The 19,840-nt window shown below is 41.4% G+C and overlaps 2 protein-coding genes across 2 annotated transcripts; both read left to right on the forward strand.

Moving 5' to 3' along the window:
• Positions 1-10,877: 10,877 nt before the first annotated feature.
• On the forward strand, positions 10,878-12,522 carry LOC133858622 (uncharacterized). Its single transcript, XM_062294097.1, has 2 exons — positions 10,878-11,711; positions 11,899-12,522. The coding sequence occupies exons 1-2, from the start codon at positions 10,878-10,880 to the stop codon at positions 12,520-12,522; spliced, it is 1,458 nt and encodes a 485-aa protein (XP_062150081.1).
• A 2,107-nt stretch (positions 12,523-14,629) lies between these two features.
• LOC133858747 (putative pentatricopeptide repeat-containing protein At1g68930) lies at positions 14,630-17,701 on the forward strand. Its single transcript, XM_062294214.1, has one exon. It carries the CDS (start codon positions 14,757-14,759, stop codon positions 16,986-16,988), a length of 2,232 nt encoding a protein of 743 aa, XP_062150198.1. The 5' UTR covers positions 14,630-14,756; the 3' UTR covers positions 16,989-17,701.
• Positions 17,702-19,840: the final 2,139 nt, after the last annotated feature.

A 19,840-nucleotide genomic window follows, 5' to 3' on the forward strand; every position in this document is an offset into this window, starting at 1 on the left:
TTGATTGAACTCAATCCTTCATATTTTCTGTGATTATGTGAATGATTGTTATACAACAGTTTTAATTGACATATGATCAAGAGGATTAGATAGGCCATGCCTAGGAAAGACGGATTGTACTACACCCTAGTTTAGTGTAATTTAGGTAGACAGTTTGTGCCAACCAAAGATGGGTTATACTATTCCATTGATTGTGTGTATATCCTATTAAAGACGTAGCTAGTCCATGCCTAGGAAAGACGGGTCGTACCGCATCTTAGTGGTTAGGTGGATGGTCCGTGCCAACCGAAGATGGATTATACTTATTCTTTAGAGGTAATTTCTTGACTACTTGAGTGAGACGAGTCCTATATCATGCATACAATGAATTTTCCTTGTTAATTTATGATTGACCATTGTTATGCGGTGAGTGGTGAAATCAATCCCCTATTCTTTATCTCATCCTACTATTTTTAAATTTATGTCTTTTACTTTTATGTATTTATTTTTTTAAAAAAACAAAATCAAATCAAACATATTTTAAATTAAGTTATTTTTAATCTCAAAAAGCTTGATAACAACACATACGCAGTCCTTGAGGTTTGACACCCTTTCTATAGCCTTATCCTACAAGGATTCGTTCTATTGCGAGTGGTTAATTTTATTATTGATATATTTGGTAAACAAAAGACCACATCAGGAAGAACTCCAATCCTCCACGTAATATCCACTAGGATTAGCCACCAACTGACTTTGAAGCTCTTCTTTGCTTTCTCTTTTGAGGTGGTTGATGATTTGCTCACAGTCAGCTTCCATTAGGAATTCGCCCATTTTTCTCTCACTTAACTCTTTGGCCAACTGCCCCACTTGTGTTTCCAATCTTTGGACAGCTTGACTGATATGAGCATTTGTCTGTTGTTACTCAGTTAAAAATTTGAGTAGAGCATCTTCAAGGTCATTCTTCTTTGGTTTTGGATTTGGTTCGACCGCTTGTGGTGGAGCTTGATAGTTATTTTCTTGTTGGAAATTTCTTTGCTGCCTTTGGGGATCTTGCACATTCTGAGTGTTATTCCATGAAAAGTTGGGTGGGTTTGCCACCCTGCATTGTAGGTGTTGGAGTATGAATTGTTCTTTGGAGGATAGTTATTCTGGCCCACATAGTTCGCTTGCTTCTAAGCTGTAAATGAAGACATGGGACAAGTCTCAGTGGTGTGGTAAGAATGAGAACATATGGCACATACCTCAACTTGAGCAATCTATTGAATGGGAGAGATGTTATAAGTAGTCATGACTTTCACTAGCATATCCAGTTTCCTCTCCATGGTAGTCATCAGAGTTTGAACTCTATTATTGCCATTCACTTCATAGACACCTTTTTCTTTGAGTCCCTGACTCGAGAAATTAGACTGTTGGCTCCATGCCGAGTTATAGGAATCAGAGTAGAAGTCATTACCCGGTCTAGAGAACGGTGTGTTCATATGCTCATAATGATAGTTAGAAAATTGTCTCATTTCAGGACAATCTCTAACATGATGATAAGGATTAAAGCAATATGAACATGGTCCATGGGGTGTAGGAATATCTCCCCACATTAATAAAATAACAAAAGTGTTAGTATTTTGGCCTCATTCTGTGTTTGGACAAAATCACTTATATGTAAGGATGCTGCAAACAGGGATTCCACTGTTCAGAGTGAAGTCAGAAGAATTTCAAAGTTACCTGTCAGCCGTCCGGACGATGTGTCATCCAGTCCGGACGTCCATCTGTCTACTGTTCCATCCGTCCGGACGACGTGTCTTTCCGTCAGGACGTCAGACAAACAAGCATCATCTGTCCGAACGACGTGTTTCTTCCGTCCGGACACCTACATCGTATCGAGAAGCTTCTGTGCCAGCTTGCTCTGTCTTGACGTTTCAGCAGCACGTCCGGACGCCTATCAGTTCTCGAACGGTTCACTGATTCTTCCCAAGTTCCAAGAAAGGGAAGATCAATCAACCGTCCCGACGATGTGGTATCCCGTCCGGACACGTATCTCCGTAAGGCAAGAATCGCAGTTCAAAATGAACCGTCCGGACATCTGACAGCTGTGGTCCGGACGCTGGTGCATCGTATATGGTAACTGACTATTCGACTTCAACCGTCCGGACGTCTCCCCTTTATAGTCCGGACGCACGCGTATCAGATATGGAAATTGCGTGTTGAAGTTTAGCCGTCCGGACGCTCCTGTCCCTTGGTTCGGACGCGCGAAGCCTGTTATGGAAATTACTTGCAGCGGACGTGCGTCCATCCGGACGATCGAGCCATCCCGTCCGGACGATGTTCTAATACAGGAAAGATTTCTCCGCGAAAATTTTTGAAAATCCTGTCACACAGTTGTCCGTCCGGACGGTCATGGTCCACCGTCCAGACGGCTCACAGGCTTATTTTGCCTGATGCCCATTCTGACCCCCAGCCTATAAATAGGGGCCTCTGGGCACTTAGAGCTGCAAGAATTCGATGTGAATTCCATTAGAGCTCAGAGACATGATATCTCCTCTGAAGCCATTTTTCAAGTGTGCTATGCTATAAACCGAAGTCTATCTTAGAGGTCGGCTCTAAGGTAAGGAATTTCATTAAAGACCCCTTCAGGTAGGTGAACCTGGTTGGGAAGTGTTCGTGTTGGGTTACACGTCAGAGATCAAGGTTCGACCACTGCATCGGTACATGTGAGTGTTACTGTCTTGTATCTAGCTATGTCTTCTGAATAGTGGAATTCCTGGGTTTGGCTGCCCCGGAGTGGTTTTTCTCTTAACTGAGTTTTCACTTCGTCAACAAAAATCTCTGTGTCATTTACTTTCCGCTGTGCTTTAGAAGTCAAATTTCAATTTTTCAAGGAACACAAAAATATAAAATTAAAATTAAAGGAAAAAAAATATTCTTTTTTTTTTAGATTATCATAAACAAAAATAACTAAAATAGAAGGAAAAACTTTAAAAACACAATTAAACACAATCCCCAGCAACGGCGCCAAAAACTTGTTGTTCAAATATCTACCTAAATAAATAGATAAATATTTGTACGTTTTACTCGCAAGTGCACAAGATCAAAACGATAGTATAGTAAGCAAATACGAGATCATTCCCACGAGGATTGGTAAATTATGCTTAAAAAGATATTCCTAAAAGAGATATGTTTAATATGACGGGATAAAAGATTGAATTAAAAATAATAAGAAGAAAAGGTAGGGCTTTAATTGTAACGCCCCAAATTCTGAGCCTGCAAATTCGTAAGCAGAAACCTCCGGTTTCCACGTAACATTACTACATCAGAGATAAACTCTCACAGCGAAATATATTTTTTTTCTTCTAAAGACTTAGGATTTGATAGCATAACACATATAGAGCTGATTTAAATACCTCGATACGTTTATTAAAAGTTACTTAGGTTTATCTTTACATCCTATATGCACACTAGGTGCATCAAAATTAGTGCCACAGGCGGCACATAAGCATATAACATAAAACATGTTGAACATGGCATTGTTATAAATATTTACATGCCATAAGACAAAACACATATAAGTGCAACTAGTAATTTCTAAGCTAGCACATGATAGTTCGTTGATGGTTTCAAAAACCATCAAAACTGGCATATGGGTCCATGCTTTCATTCTCCAGATCTGCATTAGTAACTATGCAAATATGACGTCATCATATTTACATAGACAAACAAGTGAGTCATCCATTTTCATATCTAGGTTACCATCAGATTAATAACAGTTCATAAATAATACAAATGCAAAGGTTGTATGAATGTGCATCGTAGTAACCATTTAGTTTGGTGTTTTATGATCATCTTACTTCAGACCTCTCGTTCTTAGGTATCAAAACCCGTTCATGTCCTTTGCCTCACACTTAAAGTCTTACCTGTTTGCACTGGAATCCTACCGGTCCCAGCATTAGTTATATATTAGGACTTCGGACACCTCTGGGTCACTCTGAACCCCCTGGATCCACTGACTAGCCTTTCTTCCACTTGCTACTACATCAGCTTGTTGATGGCTATCTCATCAACTGTTATATTAATTGGACACAACATGCAATGCTTGAACAACCACATGCAATAAACACACACCACACAATCCTAATGAAACATAGAATCATTCCTCAGTAAGTACATCCATACTTACACTCCTTGGTGTAGTTTCTTAGCTCCTTTTCTGTAACAATTATACAAAGAAGATGATATATACATCAGTCCTTTTTCCAATATTAAAAAATGTGTATATCACTTTACTCATTGTTTTTAGTTATCAATTAAAAGGTAATTACTTCAACATGAATCCTACAACGATTCATGAGAAAATATTACAACGTTTCATGTTTAAGCACCGAAACACAGCATAATGCTCTTGGTAATATAACACTTAAACATGAATCCTAACAGGATAATATTTTTATGTAAAGGGATGGGGAAATTAGCAGCATAGCCACTTTGTAGGAATACAATAAATTTATAAAATAAATACGGGGGATTAAACCACTCCATAGTAACACAATAAATGATAAAATAAATACGGGGGATTAAACCACTCCGTAGTAAGGAAATAAATGATAAAATAAATACGGGGGTTTAAACCACTCCGTAGTAACGCAATAAATGATAAAATAAATACGAGGGATTAAACCACTCCGTAGTAAGGCAATAAATGATAAAATAAATACGGGGGTTTAAACCAGCTCCGTAGTAATAAATACAAATGAAATCAAATAGTAAGGAAGAGGTGTCAAGATTTACTCACCAATTTGATTTGGAGAGAAAAATAACTTCAAGAACACCAAAGTGGTTGTGTGGTAGAAGGAGAGAAAAAGGGAGAGAAAACCAAAGCTTTCTTGAAAGTTGTCTAGGATTTGTGTGGAAAAACAAAGGGCCTTGCATGCTTATTTATAGGAGGAAAGCAGGGGTATTTAGGTCCAAAATGTAATAAAAGAATTAGCTTATTGGATAATGTCTTGCAAATTTGGATTTTAGAATTTTCGTCCAACTAGAGGGCAGCCTACTTCGAGAATTATTTCGATGGTCAAACCTACTCTGATTGACATGAAATTTTGAGGGTTGATAGAGGACTTCATGATAAACATTTTCTCTTTTCAGTTCGTCCCATTTCGAGTTCGTTTTGACTGAGTTTCGGTCTAGTCAAAGTTTCTGTCTTATCCTTTTTAACCACTTTCCACGTTCACACATGCTTTATTGATTTTTTCTTTTCTTGTCATAATTACTCTTTATGAAAGTCTTCCTTCATTAATACGTTTTGTTTTTTATACATAAATGTTTCTAGAAGCATGGAGATATTTTTCTTGACAGTTTTTCGTTTAATATCGACAGTTGGGTTATTTAGGCTCGGGTCAAAAATTCAACTGGTAGACTTTTTTACTAACTTTTGCCATATGATAGATCTTTCTTTTGTAAGTACAACGGTCTTTGATTTATCTAAATCTGAGTTCGTTTGACCTGTTTTCGGTTCAATCAAAGTTTAAAGCTTAAATGTAACTTTTGAGTTTTCAAGTGTTTTTAGGGTTTGATCTTTAAGTTTTCAAAACAACTTTAGATTTGCTTGTAAAAACGTGTGGATATTGTTTCCTCAACAATATCAACGATTTCTTTAAGAGTTGAAATTACTGGGTGTTACATTAATATCCACCGCTAATCATACTCAAATAAGATTCGCAATATGCACAATACTACAATCATAACATGATGCTTAATGTTTACCAGCCACAAGGGAATGATATCTTCTCCTAAAGCTATTGATTTCCCTGAACAACGAGTTTGGCATGGTATCTACTCTAACTCTTGTCTTCCTTGAAGGATTTAGCATGGTATCTACTAATTTGTTCTTCAAGAAAGTATAAATCTATGGAAATCGGTAAACACACTCAAATTGGAACATGGTATCTATTCTAGTTGTCTTTATGTTGACTAATCCAAGAACCTGTGTCGGGGTTCTTTCGTTACTCTATTATGCCCAGGACTCAGTCATCCAAATTGATATAAATAACAAATCCATACCACATGCATATGATGGCCAAACATAAACATGTGAGGAATTCAAGAAACTATAATTAATCAAGTTAAGCATCAATATATAAATTGTAGCAAAGCAAATTGAAAAACTTAAAGAGACATGATTAGGGCTTCAATCGAGCCCTAACTAAAGTATTAGTTACAACTAATATAAACTAAAATTATATATATACAGAAAATAAATAAAGGAAGAAAGAAAATAAAAACTAAAAAGAACCTCCTTCTTGATGTAGCCTTTGATTCTTCCTCAAAGCTTGTATGTCTTTTCTTCAAAGGCTAGAGGCCTATTTATAGGGATTAGAGAAGCTCTAGAAGCTCTAGAATTCCTATTAGAATTCTAAGTAGGTCTTCTAGTCCAAATAGAATAGTTACAAGTCTTTTCCTTTTCTGAAATTTCTATCCAAGTAGGAAAAGGATTCCAAAATTTGTACAGATTTGCGGTCTTTTATTTCGGGGCGATTTTGGCACGGTAAACGTCCGAATTAAGAAAAACCTATTTCTAACATATTTGTTGTATTTATTATTATCTTTCCAAAGCCTCCAAATTTGTTGCAATATGATACTTGAGCCGAAAGTTATGATTAAATTATTGAGACGTGCTCATTCTGGATTCTTTCCAAAAATAACGAATTTTTGCCGACTTCTCTTTCCTTAAATTCAAAATTGATTTGGAGTTGAATCTATCCAAAAGTGAGTTTGCCGACTTCGTTATAATCTTGGAATTTGATGGATTTACTTCCAAAACCTGTAAACTACAAGAAAACACAAAAACAACACAAACCATCAAACTATAACAAAACTAAGAGCTTAACATATGTAAATTAAGGGGTTTGAATGTGTAACATTCAGCACTTATCAAGCTGGAATCATCTGAGCATCTCTAAATCAAATGGGGGTTTGGGGTTTAGGGACCTTGCTATCTTCAATAAAGCTCTCCTAGCTAAGCAAGGGTGGCCGATCTTAACAAACTGGAATTCACTTGTGGCTCGAGTCCTTAAGGATAAGTATTTTCCTTCTGGGGATTTTAAGGCTACGGGTGTCGGATGTCGTCCTTCCTACGCTTGGAGGAGCATTTGCCAAGCTAGAGAGATGCTGAAGTTGGGGGTAGGTTGGATGGTGGGAAACAGAGAAAGTATAAAAATATGCGGTGATGCTTGGCTTCCTTCCCCTTATCCCAAATTATTACTCCCTCCTCACCCAGATTTGGATCCTAATTCTAAGGTGGCTACTCTAATTGACCAATATACGGGTTGGTGGAATTATGAGATGTTGTCCCATTATTTTGACCTTGGAGAAGTGGCTCGAATTGGGAGTGTGCTGATTAGTCCTTTGATGAAACCTGACCGGGTAGTGTGGCATGGTACTTCCTTAGGAATTTTTACAGTCAGGAATGCCTATCATCTATATATGGTAAGGACCCAGGCAAAGGGAGAAAGTTCTAGAGGAGCGGAGGTTGACCCTCTGTGGAATCAGATTTGGAGCTTACAAGTCCCCCCTGTGGTTAGGCAATTCTGTTGGTCTGTGTGTAATAATGTGCTGCCAGTGACACAAAATTTGTTTACACGGAAAATTACTCTTAGTTCGGATTGCCCCATATGTTTTCAGGAACCAGAAACAGTGGTACATAGCCTATGGAGTTGTCCTTCAGCAATGGCTGTTTGACAAGAAGGGAGCAGACATATCCAGAAATTAGCTTTGGGGGCTAACGATGGGATGGAACTTGTAAGACAATTGTTTGCTAAGCTTAGTATAGAAGAGGTGGGAGAAGCACTTGTGACGGCGAGACTGATTTGGTTAAGGAGGAATAAGGCTATTTTTGAACATAGTTTCTCTCCCCAACTTCTGTGATTGAGAGAGCAAAGCAGGATATAGCCGATTTTCTGGAAGTTTTTCACAGTCTCAAATCGACCTCCCAAGGAGACCCCAACTCTCCCTATCAGATGGGTTCCGCCACCTTTCGATGTTTGGAAGATTAATGTGGATGCTTCAATTAATAAAGAGGGATTGAAAATGGGAGTGGGCATTCTTATCAGAAATGAAGATGATGGGATAGTGGCAGCAAGGGCTCTCCAAATCCCTTTTGTGGTTGATCCTCTGCAGGCTGAGGCTTTAGCCTCGTGGTATGGGGTTTCTTTCGGCAGAGAAATGGGGGGGACTAAGGTGATTTTGGAAGGAGATTCCTTGGTGGTAATGTTGGCACTGACGAGGGAAGAGGTCTGTAACCAGGCTTATGGTCTACTGTTAGAAGATATACGGTGTACCTTTTCTAACTTCCTCTCCTTGGAGGTCCATCATGTACAGAGAGAAGCCAATATGGCTGCCCATGTGTTAGCAAAGTATGCTTTGTCTCACTCTTTAGATAAGATTTGGGTGGGGGAGTGTCCTCCCTTTATCCTTAGTATTGTACTCGCGGAATGAGAAGTTTTATCTGCATAATGAAGTTCAATATATTTCTACACAAAACAAAATAAATAAATAAATAAATAAATAAAAAATTAACTTGCTACATTGACCAATGTCAATCGCTTAAAACTTAAAAGAGATTGCCTCAGTCCCCCCCTAGGGTTTTCCTTCTCCGGAGACCGCTAGGAGTGAGTGTTTCAAGTCCCTTGCCCTTTCACTACGTCTGGGAGTTTTGTCCCCGAATCTTCAGTGGTACCCAGGTTCCCCTGCGCAGGAAAGCTTAGGTTGCTGTTGAGTCGCCGGGATGGAGGAGTTAGTCGAATGCATGGGTGATAGGATGAAGCTATCAGAGGGCGAAAGGAATGGAATCGCAATTACAGAAGTTGATATTGCAGACTTACGTGCAAGAGGTGAACGTTGTCTGCTGGGTAGATTGATGTCGGATAGGCGCATCTAAAAGGAAGCTTTTAAGGCGCTTATGTCCAGGCTATGGAAGACCCTTGAATTGATAGTTTTCAAGGAAATCGACGACAACTTGTGGTTGCTAGAGTTCTTTAACATGGCTGACAAATGGCGGGTTAAGGAGGGCCGTCCATGGCTCTTTGACCGAAGTATTCTAGTCCTAAAGGAGTTCGATGAAAGTGTACCACCGGTGCAGATGGATTTTTCCAAAGCTCTGTTCTGGTTACAGGTACATGACATGCCTTTAACCTGCATGAACAGGGAAGTAGGAAACCATATAGGTCAGTCCATTGGCTCGGTGGAAGAGGTAGATGTTACTGGTGATGGAGTTGGATGGGGTAGGTGCTTAAGAATAAGGGTTTACATTGATATCACGAAGCCTCTGGAAAGGGGTCGTGCCCTTGTTTTAAATGGCAAATCCAGTTGGGTGTCGTTCAGATATGAGAAGCTTCCCCAATTCTGTTATTTTTGTGGGAGAATCTATCATGCGGGTAAGCCATGCACGAACAAAACCAACCACAGAATAAATGATGATGATTCAGCGAAACCTTGGGGAGCTTGGTTACGGGCAAATGACCAACGCTTTGTGAGGGAAGTTTTACCAAAAGGTAGTTGGACAGAGAACAGAACCAGTAAACAGACCATTGTTACTCAAGAAATGGCAGTCACCGGCAACGGGGCAGAAAGACACCCTCCGACTACCGCAGCAGCATGTATGTCAGCGCAAGGCAAGGAGGGTGTGGAGTAGAGAAGTCAAGATGTCCCATCAGATAAATCCTCAGAAGAAACAACAGAAAAGCCGGCTGCACAGTACATGGCAGAATACATGGATATTAATGCAGAGGATACTGTAGGAGATTCAAATGAGACAATTGGGGCTATCCGCAGGGAGAAGGACAAGGAACGGGGCGCTAGGCACCAGAAGCGGGTTGTTACTAGAAGTTTTGGCCAAGACCCAGTGGTAGATCCGGATACGATGAAGCTGTCCAATTGCATAGAGCCATGTGTTGAGGATCCTACAATAAATGAAGGGGATCACATGGTCGGGGAGCTGGAAGTCACGAGGCAACAAACTGACCACGTGGCAGGAAAGGAGACATGCACTGCCAAAGTGGCTTCTGTCCAGTATGGGCCCCAGAAGGAGGTGGCCCTTACCCCACCGAGCGTCACAGGAATTGAGGTTCCTCCCACTGCCTCTGATCTGCCCTTCTCCACCGCCAAACACATTGGTGCTCAAGGAGCTCCACAGCTTTCTAATGAGGAGGCTTCGAAGGCTCGGGGTAAAACTCGCACGTGGAAGAGGAAAGCCAAGGAGCACACGGTTGGTAATGTCTTGAATGTCAAAAGAAAAAGAAAAGTCGAAGATGAGGAATGGGTGCCTGATGATGCTCAGGAGGCTCAGACAAAGAGAAGCAGAGTCCGGGGGGAAGCCCCTAATCAGTTGGCAATGGTGGTGGCTGATCCTCAGCCCCGCCCGCCACAATGAGGCTCTTATGCTGGAACTGTCGAGGGCTTAGGAACCCTCGAACAGTTCGGGACCTTCACCATATGGTGATTGATAAGAAACCCTGTTTTATTTTCCTTATTGAAACTCTGTGTATGCATAAACAAATGGAAAAGATCAGAAGTCTCTTAGGTTTTGAAGGCCTTTTTGTTGTGAATCCTGTTGGCAGGAGTGGGGGCCTTGCTATTCTCTGGAAAAGGAAAAATTCTCTGGAGATTTTTAACTACTCTCGGTTCCACATTAATGCTGTTATCAGTGAAGAAGATGGCAGTTCGGGCTGGAAGTTTACGGGTTTCTATGGAAACCCTGATGCTGCCAAGAGAATTCCTCATGGGACCTCTTAAGACACCTCAAATCCTTTCAACCCTCAGCATGGCTCTGTGCGGGTGACTTTAATGAAATTACAGAGCAAGTGGAGAAAGATGGAGCAGCCCTTAGACGTAACTCCCAAATGGACAACTTCAAAATGGCCTTAGCAGACTGTGACCTGTGTGATTTGGGCTTCATCGGGCCTCGGTGCACTTGGTGCAATAACAAAACTGATGGGAATTTCACTCAGGAGCGACTCGACCGAGCGATTGCTAACAGAGACTGGTGCTCTCGTTTCCAACATGTGGAGGTCTCTGTTTTGGCAGCCACCTCCTCGGACCATAACCCGATTCTCATCTCCTGCAATGAAGTACCCACTGATCCCCTCACCTACCTTCGGAGCTTTAAATTCGAAGCCAACTGGCAATTGGATCCGGATTACCGCAACATTATAAAAGAAGCTTGGGGACAGAATGTGGCCACCGAGAGCCCGATGATGGACATTCAGTCCCGCTTATCAGCTTGCCAAAAAGCCCTTTCCCGGTGGAGCAAACAGAAGTTTGGGAGGGATGCAGAGCTGTTAAAACAGAAAAGAGAGAGGTTACTTGAGCTTCAACGTAGCAGTTGGTCAGAACAGTCAGTTGCCATCAAACATCTGCAGGAAGATATTGACATCATCCTGGAGAGAGAGGATGTTAGGTGGAAACAAAGAGCCAAACAGAACTGGTACCACCATGGAGACCGCAATACTCAATTCTTCCATGCATGGGCCAACCATCGCAGGAGAATTAATAGCATCCGGTCCATCACAGATGCTCAAGGCAAGACGTGGAGACAGAAGAAAGAGGTATGTCGAGTATTTATTGACTATTATAAAGACATGTTTAGTTCTAACCCCCCCTCGGAGTTATCCCTTTGCTTGGAGCACGTGGAACCCCGTGTTTCAGCGGAGATGAACTCTAAGCTTTTACGGCCCTTCACAGAGGAGGAGGTTGGTCTAGCCCTATCCCAAATGCACCCGCTAAAATCCCCCGGTCCAGACGGTTTCTCTACTGGTTTCTTCCAAAAGGAGTGGACCACTGTGGGACGTGAAGTCACCAGAGCTACCCTTTCCTTCCTCAATGGAGGGTTGTTCGACCCTGCCATAAATGCTACAAACATTTGTTTCATCTCCGGAGACAGTAAAGGACTACAGACCTATTAGCCTCTGCAATGTGGTGTACAAGCTAATCTCAAAGGTGTTGGCTAATAGGTTGAAAACGGTCCTGCCTCTCATCATCTCCCCTGAACAGAGTGCTTTCATCCCAGGTCGGCTAATCACGGACAACATCATCGTGGCTTTTGAAACCCTCCACACCATGGATACGCGGCTTAAGGGTAAAGATGGTTTCATGGCTGTAAAACTCGATATGAGTAAGGCCTATGACCGTCTAGAATGCAACTTCTTGGAGGCTATGTTGTGGAAACTCGGTTTTGCCGAGAGATGGATCCGGTTGCTCATGACTTGTGTCCGCTCTGTTTCTTATGCTCTCCTCATCAATGGCCAACCTCACGGCCACATCATCTCCTCTAGAGGCATTCGGCAGGGGGATCCCCTGTCGCCCTACTTCTTCATTATCTGTGCCGAGGCCTTGACAAGCATGCTCAACCACTCTGCCGGGATGGGAAAGTTTTTGGGGGTTCCTATCTCTCGAGGCGGAACAAGGATTAGTCACCTGCTTTTTGCTGACGATAGTCTTCTTTTCATGCTTGCTAGTTCCCGTGACTGGCAGCATGTTAAAGAAATCCTGGACATCTATTAGAGGGCTTCTGGGCAGAAGGTCAATCTGGAAAAGACCTCTCTTTTCTTCAGTAGAAACACAAGGGAGGAGGTTCGAGCTTCCATTTTGCAGGAAACGGGTTTTAGCCTTACTCAGCAGTATGAGACCTATCTGGGGTTACCGACTCTTGTTGGCCGCTCCAGAATTTCTACTTTCAATTTCATCAAAACTCGAATTTGGAACCGAATGAATGGTTGGAAAGAAAAATTTTTGTCTCATGCAGGCAAGGAGACCCTTATCAAAGCTGTTTTACAGGCCATTCCGACTTACACTATGAGTGTTTTCAAACTCCCTGTAACTCTCTGCCGTGAAATCAACTCGATGTTGAGCAAGTTTTGGTGGGGACATATGGATAACACTGATCGAATGGCGTGGATGTCTTGGAAGGGCCTTGGCAGAAGCAGGAACTCAGGGGGCCTGGGGTACAGGGATTTCGAGAGCTTCAACAATGCTCTTCTTGCCAAGCCAGGGTGGCGCCTAGTCCAGAACACTGATTCTCTGGCAGCTCGAATTCTTAAAGAAAAATATTTCCCTGCTGAGTCTTTCTTGGGAGCTCCTCTCAGCAATAGACCATCCTTCCTTTGGCGCAGCATCTGGAAGGCAAAACCCCTGCTCCAGGAAGGGTTGATTTGGAAGGTGGGAGATGGTTCAAAGATCAACATATGGGGAGATCGGTGGATTTTGTCTCCCTACACCAATACCATCCAATTGCCAGTGAATGTTTTAAGCAAAGATGCTAAAGTGGCGGAGCTCATAGACCATCATAGCCGATGGTGGAACATACCACTTATTGAGCAAATTTTTCCAGCAGAGGTAGTAGAGAAAATATGCAGTCTAGCCATCTGTCCAGGCGTAGCACAAGATAGACAAGTCTGGGCTCATACTGCTAATGGGCACTTTTCTGTTAGGGGTGCTTATTTTTTGGAAATTGACCGTAAGGGCAGAGCTATTTGCAGTAGCTCTTTTAGCCCCCAACAAAGCTCTATCTGGAAGACCATCTGGAAGCTTCAAGTGCCCCGAGCTGCTCAGCTCTTCCTTTGGAGGGCCTGCAACGACATTCTTCCCACGAAGGATAGATTATTGAAGAGGAAGGTGGTGTCTGACCCGCTCTGCCCCTTGTGTGGCCGTGAAGTGGAAACAACAGGACACGTCCTGTGGACTTGTGATGCTGCTCGAGCAGTTTGGGCTGAAAGCTCACGTGCTATCCAAAAATATGCTACTGAAGCCAAGGACTTTCTTTCCATCCTCAACGATCTAAGTGATCGCCTAGCTCAGGAGGAGCTGGAATTTGTAGCTTTGATAGCTCAAAAATTATGGACCCGAAGGAATCAATGGGTCTTTGAAGACACCTTTGTGAACCCAAAGTGTCTGATTTCCAGTGGTAGTGACTCCTTGGATTTGTTCAGGAAGGTGCATGCCCCCGTGATGCCGACTGTTCCCAAGGAAGGCCCCTCCCAAACCATTTGGATCCCCCCGCCTGTTAATAGTTTCAAGGTGAACTGGGATGCCTCTATTGACAAAAGGAAGAATATAATGGGCGTGGGGATTGTCGTGCGTAACCATGCAGGTCGTGTTTTAGCGGCTCAATGCTTAGTGCAGAAGTTTATTGTGGACCCTTCCACGGCAGAAGCGATCGGCGCAAGGGTGGGGGCTGAGCTTGGCAGAAAATTAGGACTCCATTCAATTATGTTAGAAGGTGATGCCAGCGTAGTGGTCGAGGCTCTGAGGCGGGAGGAAGAGGACCTTAGCAGATTTGGTAATGTCATTCTAGAGACCAAGGAGATGCTTAAGGATTTCCACGTTTGGAAAGTGAACCTTGTTAGGAGAGAGGGGAACAATGCAGCCCACCTTCTTGCTAGGTTTGCCACTAACCAGGAACTTAACCAAGTCTGGGTGGATTCTTTTCCATCGTGTATCTCAGGAACTATTTGTAATGAACTTCATTTGTCTAATATCTATTGAAATTACAAGTTCCTTTCAACAAAAAAAAAAAAAAAAAAAAAGACAAAATATGGCACTCATAAAAACTAGGATGATAATAAAATGAGTAGTATTCAAAACATTTTCCTGACATAAAAGAGAAGCATTTAATCCCATCCGCGTCCTCCAACTCGGATTCCCTTAAACTGAAGCCCATTTGAACACCATCTTCTTTCAAGGCATTGCCTTCTTTCTTTGTGAAAAAGAAGCCCTAACGCTCCTTGTAGTTTAAAACAATGACTACGTCCTCCAACTACTACTGTGCCTTACTGAAACTCTGCAGCGAAGCCCGGAACGGAACCCATGCTAAGAAGCTCCACTGCAACATAATCAAAACCTTGACAGACCCAGAAACCTTTCTATCAAACAACCTCATGAACACCTACAGTAAACTAGGCAACATTGAATATGCGCGCCGCGTGTTCGATCAGATGCCCCACCTAAACCTCTTTTCCTGGAACACCATCCTTTCCGCTTATTCGAAATGGGGTCACCTCTCGGAAATGCAGTTGATCTTTGATCGAATGCCAAATCAAGATGAGGTTTCGTGGAATTCGCTTATTTCTGGGTACGCGTGTTATGGTTCTCTTGTTGAGTCGGTGAAGGTTTATAAGCTGATGTTGAAGGACGGAGCAATTAATTTGAATCGGATTACGTTTTCGACTATGCTTATACTGTCATCGAATCAGGGGTGTGTTGATTTGGGTAGACAGATTCATGGACAAATAGTGAAATTTGGTTTCCAGTCTTATGTCTTTGTGGTTAGTCCTTTAGTGGTCATGTACTCGAAAATGGGGTTAATTTATGATGCAAAGCGGGTTTTCGATGAGATGCCAGAAAGGAACGTGGTTACGTATAATACTATGATTACTGGGCTTTTGCGAAGTGGGATGATTGAAGATTCAAGCCGGTTATTTCGGGGTATGAAGGAAAGAGATTCGGTTTCATGGACAACAATGATAACAGGACTTACGCAGAATGGGTTGGGCAGAGAAGCGATGGATATGTTTAGAGAAATGCGGTTGGAAGGTTTAGATATGGATCAATTTACTTTTGGTAGTGTGTTGACTGCTTGTGGGGGTCTGCTCGCCCTGGAAGAAGGCAAGCAGATTCATGCTTATACCATTAGGACTGATCATAAGAACAATGTCTTCGTGGGTAGTGCTCTTGTTGACATGTATTGCAAATGTAGAAGCATAAAATCTGCCGAAACAGTTTTCGTGAGAATGACCAGTAAGAATGTTGTATCATGGACTGCAATGCTAGTGGGTTATGGTCAAAACGGGTACAGTGAAGAAGCTGTTAGGATTTTTTGCAATATGCAGAAATATGGGATTGAGCCAGATGAGTTTACTCTGGGGAGTGTAATTAGCTCATGTGCAAACTTAGCAAGCTTAGAAGAGGGTGCCCAATTTCATGCCCGTGCTGTTGTTTCTGGCTTGATCTCTTTTATTACAGTTTCCAATGCGCTTGTTACGCTGTACGGTAAATGTGGAAGCATTGGAGATTCCCGTCGGATGTTCAATGATATGGAAATTAGGGATGAAGTCTCGTGGACTGCGTTGGTTTCAGGGTATGCCCAATTTGGAGAAGCCAATGAGACGATTGATCTGTTTGAAAGAATGTTGGCCCAAGGTTTGAAACCTGATGGAGTTACTTTCATTGGGGTTCTTTCAGCTTGCAGTAGAGCAGGATTTGTGGAGAAGGGACATCACTATTTCGAATCAATGATGAAAGAACATGGAATAACACCAATTCCCGATCACTACACTTGCATGATTGACCTTATTAGCCGAGCTGGAAGGTTGGAAGAAGCAAAAAGTTTTATAGATAAGATGCCTATCCATCCTGATGCAATTGGTTGGGCCACCTTGCTTAGCTCGTGTAGATTCTATGGTAACATGGAAATTGGGAAATGGGCAGCTGAGAGACTTGTGGAATTAGAGCCCCAGAACCCAGCGAGCTATGTGTTGCTGTCAAGCCTGTACGCTGCAAAAGGGAAATGGGACAATGTGGCCCAATTAAGAAGAGGAATGAGAGAAAAGGGAGTGAGGAAGGAGCCGGGATGTAGTTGGATCAAATATAAGAACAGAGTGCACATATTTTCAGCAGATGACAAATCAAGTCCATTTTCAGATCAGATATATTATGAGCTTGAGAAATTAAATTGCAAAATGATAGAGGAGGGGTATGTTCCGGATATGAGGTCTGTTCTTCACGATGTTGAGGAGTCAGAGAAGATAAAGATGCTTAGCCACCATAGCGAGAAGCTTGCGATTGCGTTTGGCTTGATTTATGTCCCTGCTGGTCTTCCCATACGAGTATTTAAGAACCTTAGGGTCTGCGGGGATTGCCACAACGCCACAAAGTATATTAGTAGGATAACCCAGAGAGAGATACTTGTAAGAGATGCTGCCCGATTCCATTTATTTAAAGATGGAACATGTTCATGTGGAGATTTCTGGTGATGGGATTCGATTTAGCTGGTGAGTGGCTAAATTCCAAACATGTTTAGTGGTAGAGAAGGGCTATATAATACTTGATTCCACAGATGCATTGAGATATCAATGGTGCTGTTTTGCGCAGATCAACAGTTGGTTTATAAAGAAACATATAAGATAACAGAAAATCCTATCATGAAAAGATAATAAAAATCCCTAATCTTACTTCATCTCCTAGTGATAAGATGAACCAAGAAGGAAATCTGAGCCACATGTTCTCCAAGTTTTCCCAATTGGGGAGAATCCACGCCAATGAATTAATTAGTAGAGCGTTTGTCCAATAAAGATTGTGGAATTAGAGATTGCCATTTGCCATCATCGTTCCAAAGTGGCAATGAGGGAATGGGTATGGCATTAGGGCCCAACTTTTTTCTTAAGGAGAGATGTGTGAAAGACAGGGTGGATCCGTGTTTCCTTAGCTTCCTTCCCTATGCATTCTGCGATCAGAAAAGGCCCAACGAACTACTAGTTGAAATTGTCTGTTTTCATGCTTCTGGTCATACACTTGTTTCATTTTATGGCCTTGGTGGTGCTTGGAAAATAGGACAACAAAGTTGGTCGGGCGCGGCCATATACAATTTCCCAGTAGGCAGAGTAGCGAAATGCCAGCCAGTGTTATAAACGTACTGTAACACCCTAGAAAAGTAATAAATTACGAAAAGCATAAAACTTACGATACATTGTTACCTTAAGACACAATTTCTGACCGCCTATGCTCATGTGTCAACTTTAACTTTCACGTTTTTTTTTCTTTTTTAGTAAAAAACCTTAAAGTTAACTAGGGGGACCACCTTGCCACATGGATAAGGTGGTCAAGAGTTGTCTTTGGGTGGTAAAAGATCATATCTCTAGAAAATAATATAAATTCGGACTTAAAATGCTCCTTAAGTGAGGTATGGACTAACATGGATTAACCCGTGGGTGTCGGGTAGCTGGAAATTGAGAAACTTGATTCAAAACTTAAGAAAAATTTAGAAATTAATCTGTTTGGATGCAAGAAGAAAATGTTTTCTACTTGTTACAGTGTTTGCTTTTTCTTAAAAAAAAAATAAAAAAAAAAAATCATATTTTATTCAACTTTTTCGAAAACAAATCATATTTTATTCAACTTTTTTTAATTTTATCTCACAAAGCCAAACCTCAAAATTCGTGCACTAAATAAGAATTGAATTCTGATTTCAAAATTCGAACACCCCTAACATATCTCGTTTGAACATATGAATGATACCATCCAGAGGAGAAGGCATCAAAACATCGTCCATACTAGAAAGGATTAGCCTTCGGACGAGATTAGATCAACAGCCAGGATCATGCACACGCCTGAATTTGACAAATGTGACGTGTTTTAATGTAGAATATCTGTTTTGGTGTATTTCGTATGTATGTATTGTGGTTTGAGTGGTGTATTGTGGAATGAAGTTTTGGAGGTAGGAAACGTGTTAAGAGGTGATTTTCGAAGTGAAAGTGCAATTTTTGCACATTGTCGAAGATCATAGTCTCATCCAGATGAGCATGTGAAATTAAAACTCAAAAATAGATACCTCATGCAGTCGTTCAGTACTTCCTTTGGAGTAGGTATGGACGAGGTCTTGGTAAGGGAAATGAAAAAAAGGAGATTGAGAGGCTCGTTTGGTATGTGTGCGAACAAGTTTTGAACAAAATAGCTCCTTCCGTTTTTGTTTAGAAGAGTTTTAGACAAAATAGCTTGTTTGGTGTTCGGTTTGTATCCCGTTCGGACAAGAATTTTAAAAAATAGGGTTAAATACCTAATTGCCCCCTTTGGTTTACAAATTTTATTTTTTGCCCAATGAGTTTTCATTTTTATCATAGGAGGTACATATACTATGGGAAAAGACAGAAATGATACCTCCGTTTATTTTTCAATCCAAAACTAATGTCCCGCCATATCTTCCTACACCTGTCGGCTTATCTATGCGACACCTGTCCTTAGAGCCATGTCAGCGCTGATGTGGCTATTATATATATATATATTGATTTTAAAGACTTTTAAAAAAATAAAATCTCGGCCGACCAGTTTTGAATGGGGGTGGTTCGGCCACCCTAAGGGCCAAAACCTCCCTCTTTTTTTTTTTTTTTTTTTTTTTTTTTTTTTTTTTTTCACTTTTGCCCTAAGGGCCGCGAGGGTGTTTTGGCTACCCCCCAAAAAAAGGGTTTGGCCCTTGGCCAAATGGGGGGGGTAGCCGAACCACCTCCAAGACTCATCGGGGTGGTTTTGGCCACCCCCATTTTGGCCCTTGAGGGTGGTTCAGCCACCCCCATGTGGCCCAAAGGGCTGGCTAAGCCAACCCTAGATTTTTTTTTTTTTTTTTTGTAATTTTTAAGTCCTTAAAATAAATAAATAAATAAATATATATATATATATATATATATATATATATATATATATATATATATATATATATATATATATATAGAGTAGCCATGTCAGCGCTGACATGGCTCTGGGGACAGGTGTCGCACAGGTAAGTCGATAGATGTAGGATGACATGGTGGGACGTTAGTTTTGGACGGAAAAATGAACTGAGGTACCATTTCCATTTTTTTCCCATAGCACAGGTACCTTATATGATAAAAATAAAAACTCAGGGGGCAAAAAATAAAGTTTTTAAACCACAGGAGTGTATAAGGTATTTAACCCTAAAAAATACAAACTAGGGTTTTCAATGGTAGAAATAGGATAGGTTAAGGTCCAATAAGGTTTCAAGAGTATAGAAATAAAATGGAACCTAACATATGACGTGGTATAGTAGACAAGTTCGAGAACGAAATGAGAACGCTTAGCTAGAAGGATAATTAGA

The sequence above is a fragment of the Alnus glutinosa genome, chromosome 1 (assembly GCF_958979055.1).
Source record: "Alnus glutinosa chromosome 1, dhAlnGlut1.1, whole genome shotgun sequence".
In the NCBI taxonomy this organism is placed as follows: Eukaryota; Viridiplantae; Streptophyta; class Magnoliopsida; order Fagales; family Betulaceae; genus Alnus; species Alnus glutinosa.

What these genes read in the sequence shown, in the direction of transcription:
- LOC133858622 (XM_062294097.1), top strand. Translation starts at nt 10,878, where the DNA reads ATGGCCTTAGCAGACTGTGACCTGTGTGATTTGGGCTTCATCGGGCCT. An exon ending in GGCCCTTCACAGAGGAGGAG is followed by an intron (nt 11,712 to 11,898) that starts GTTGGTCTAGCC and finishes TCATCTCCGGAG; the next exon opens with ACAGTAAAGGACTACAGACC.
- LOC133858747 (XM_062294214.1), top strand. Translation starts at nt 14,757, where the DNA reads ATGACTACGTCCTCCAACTACTACTGTGCCTTACTGAAACTCTGCAGC.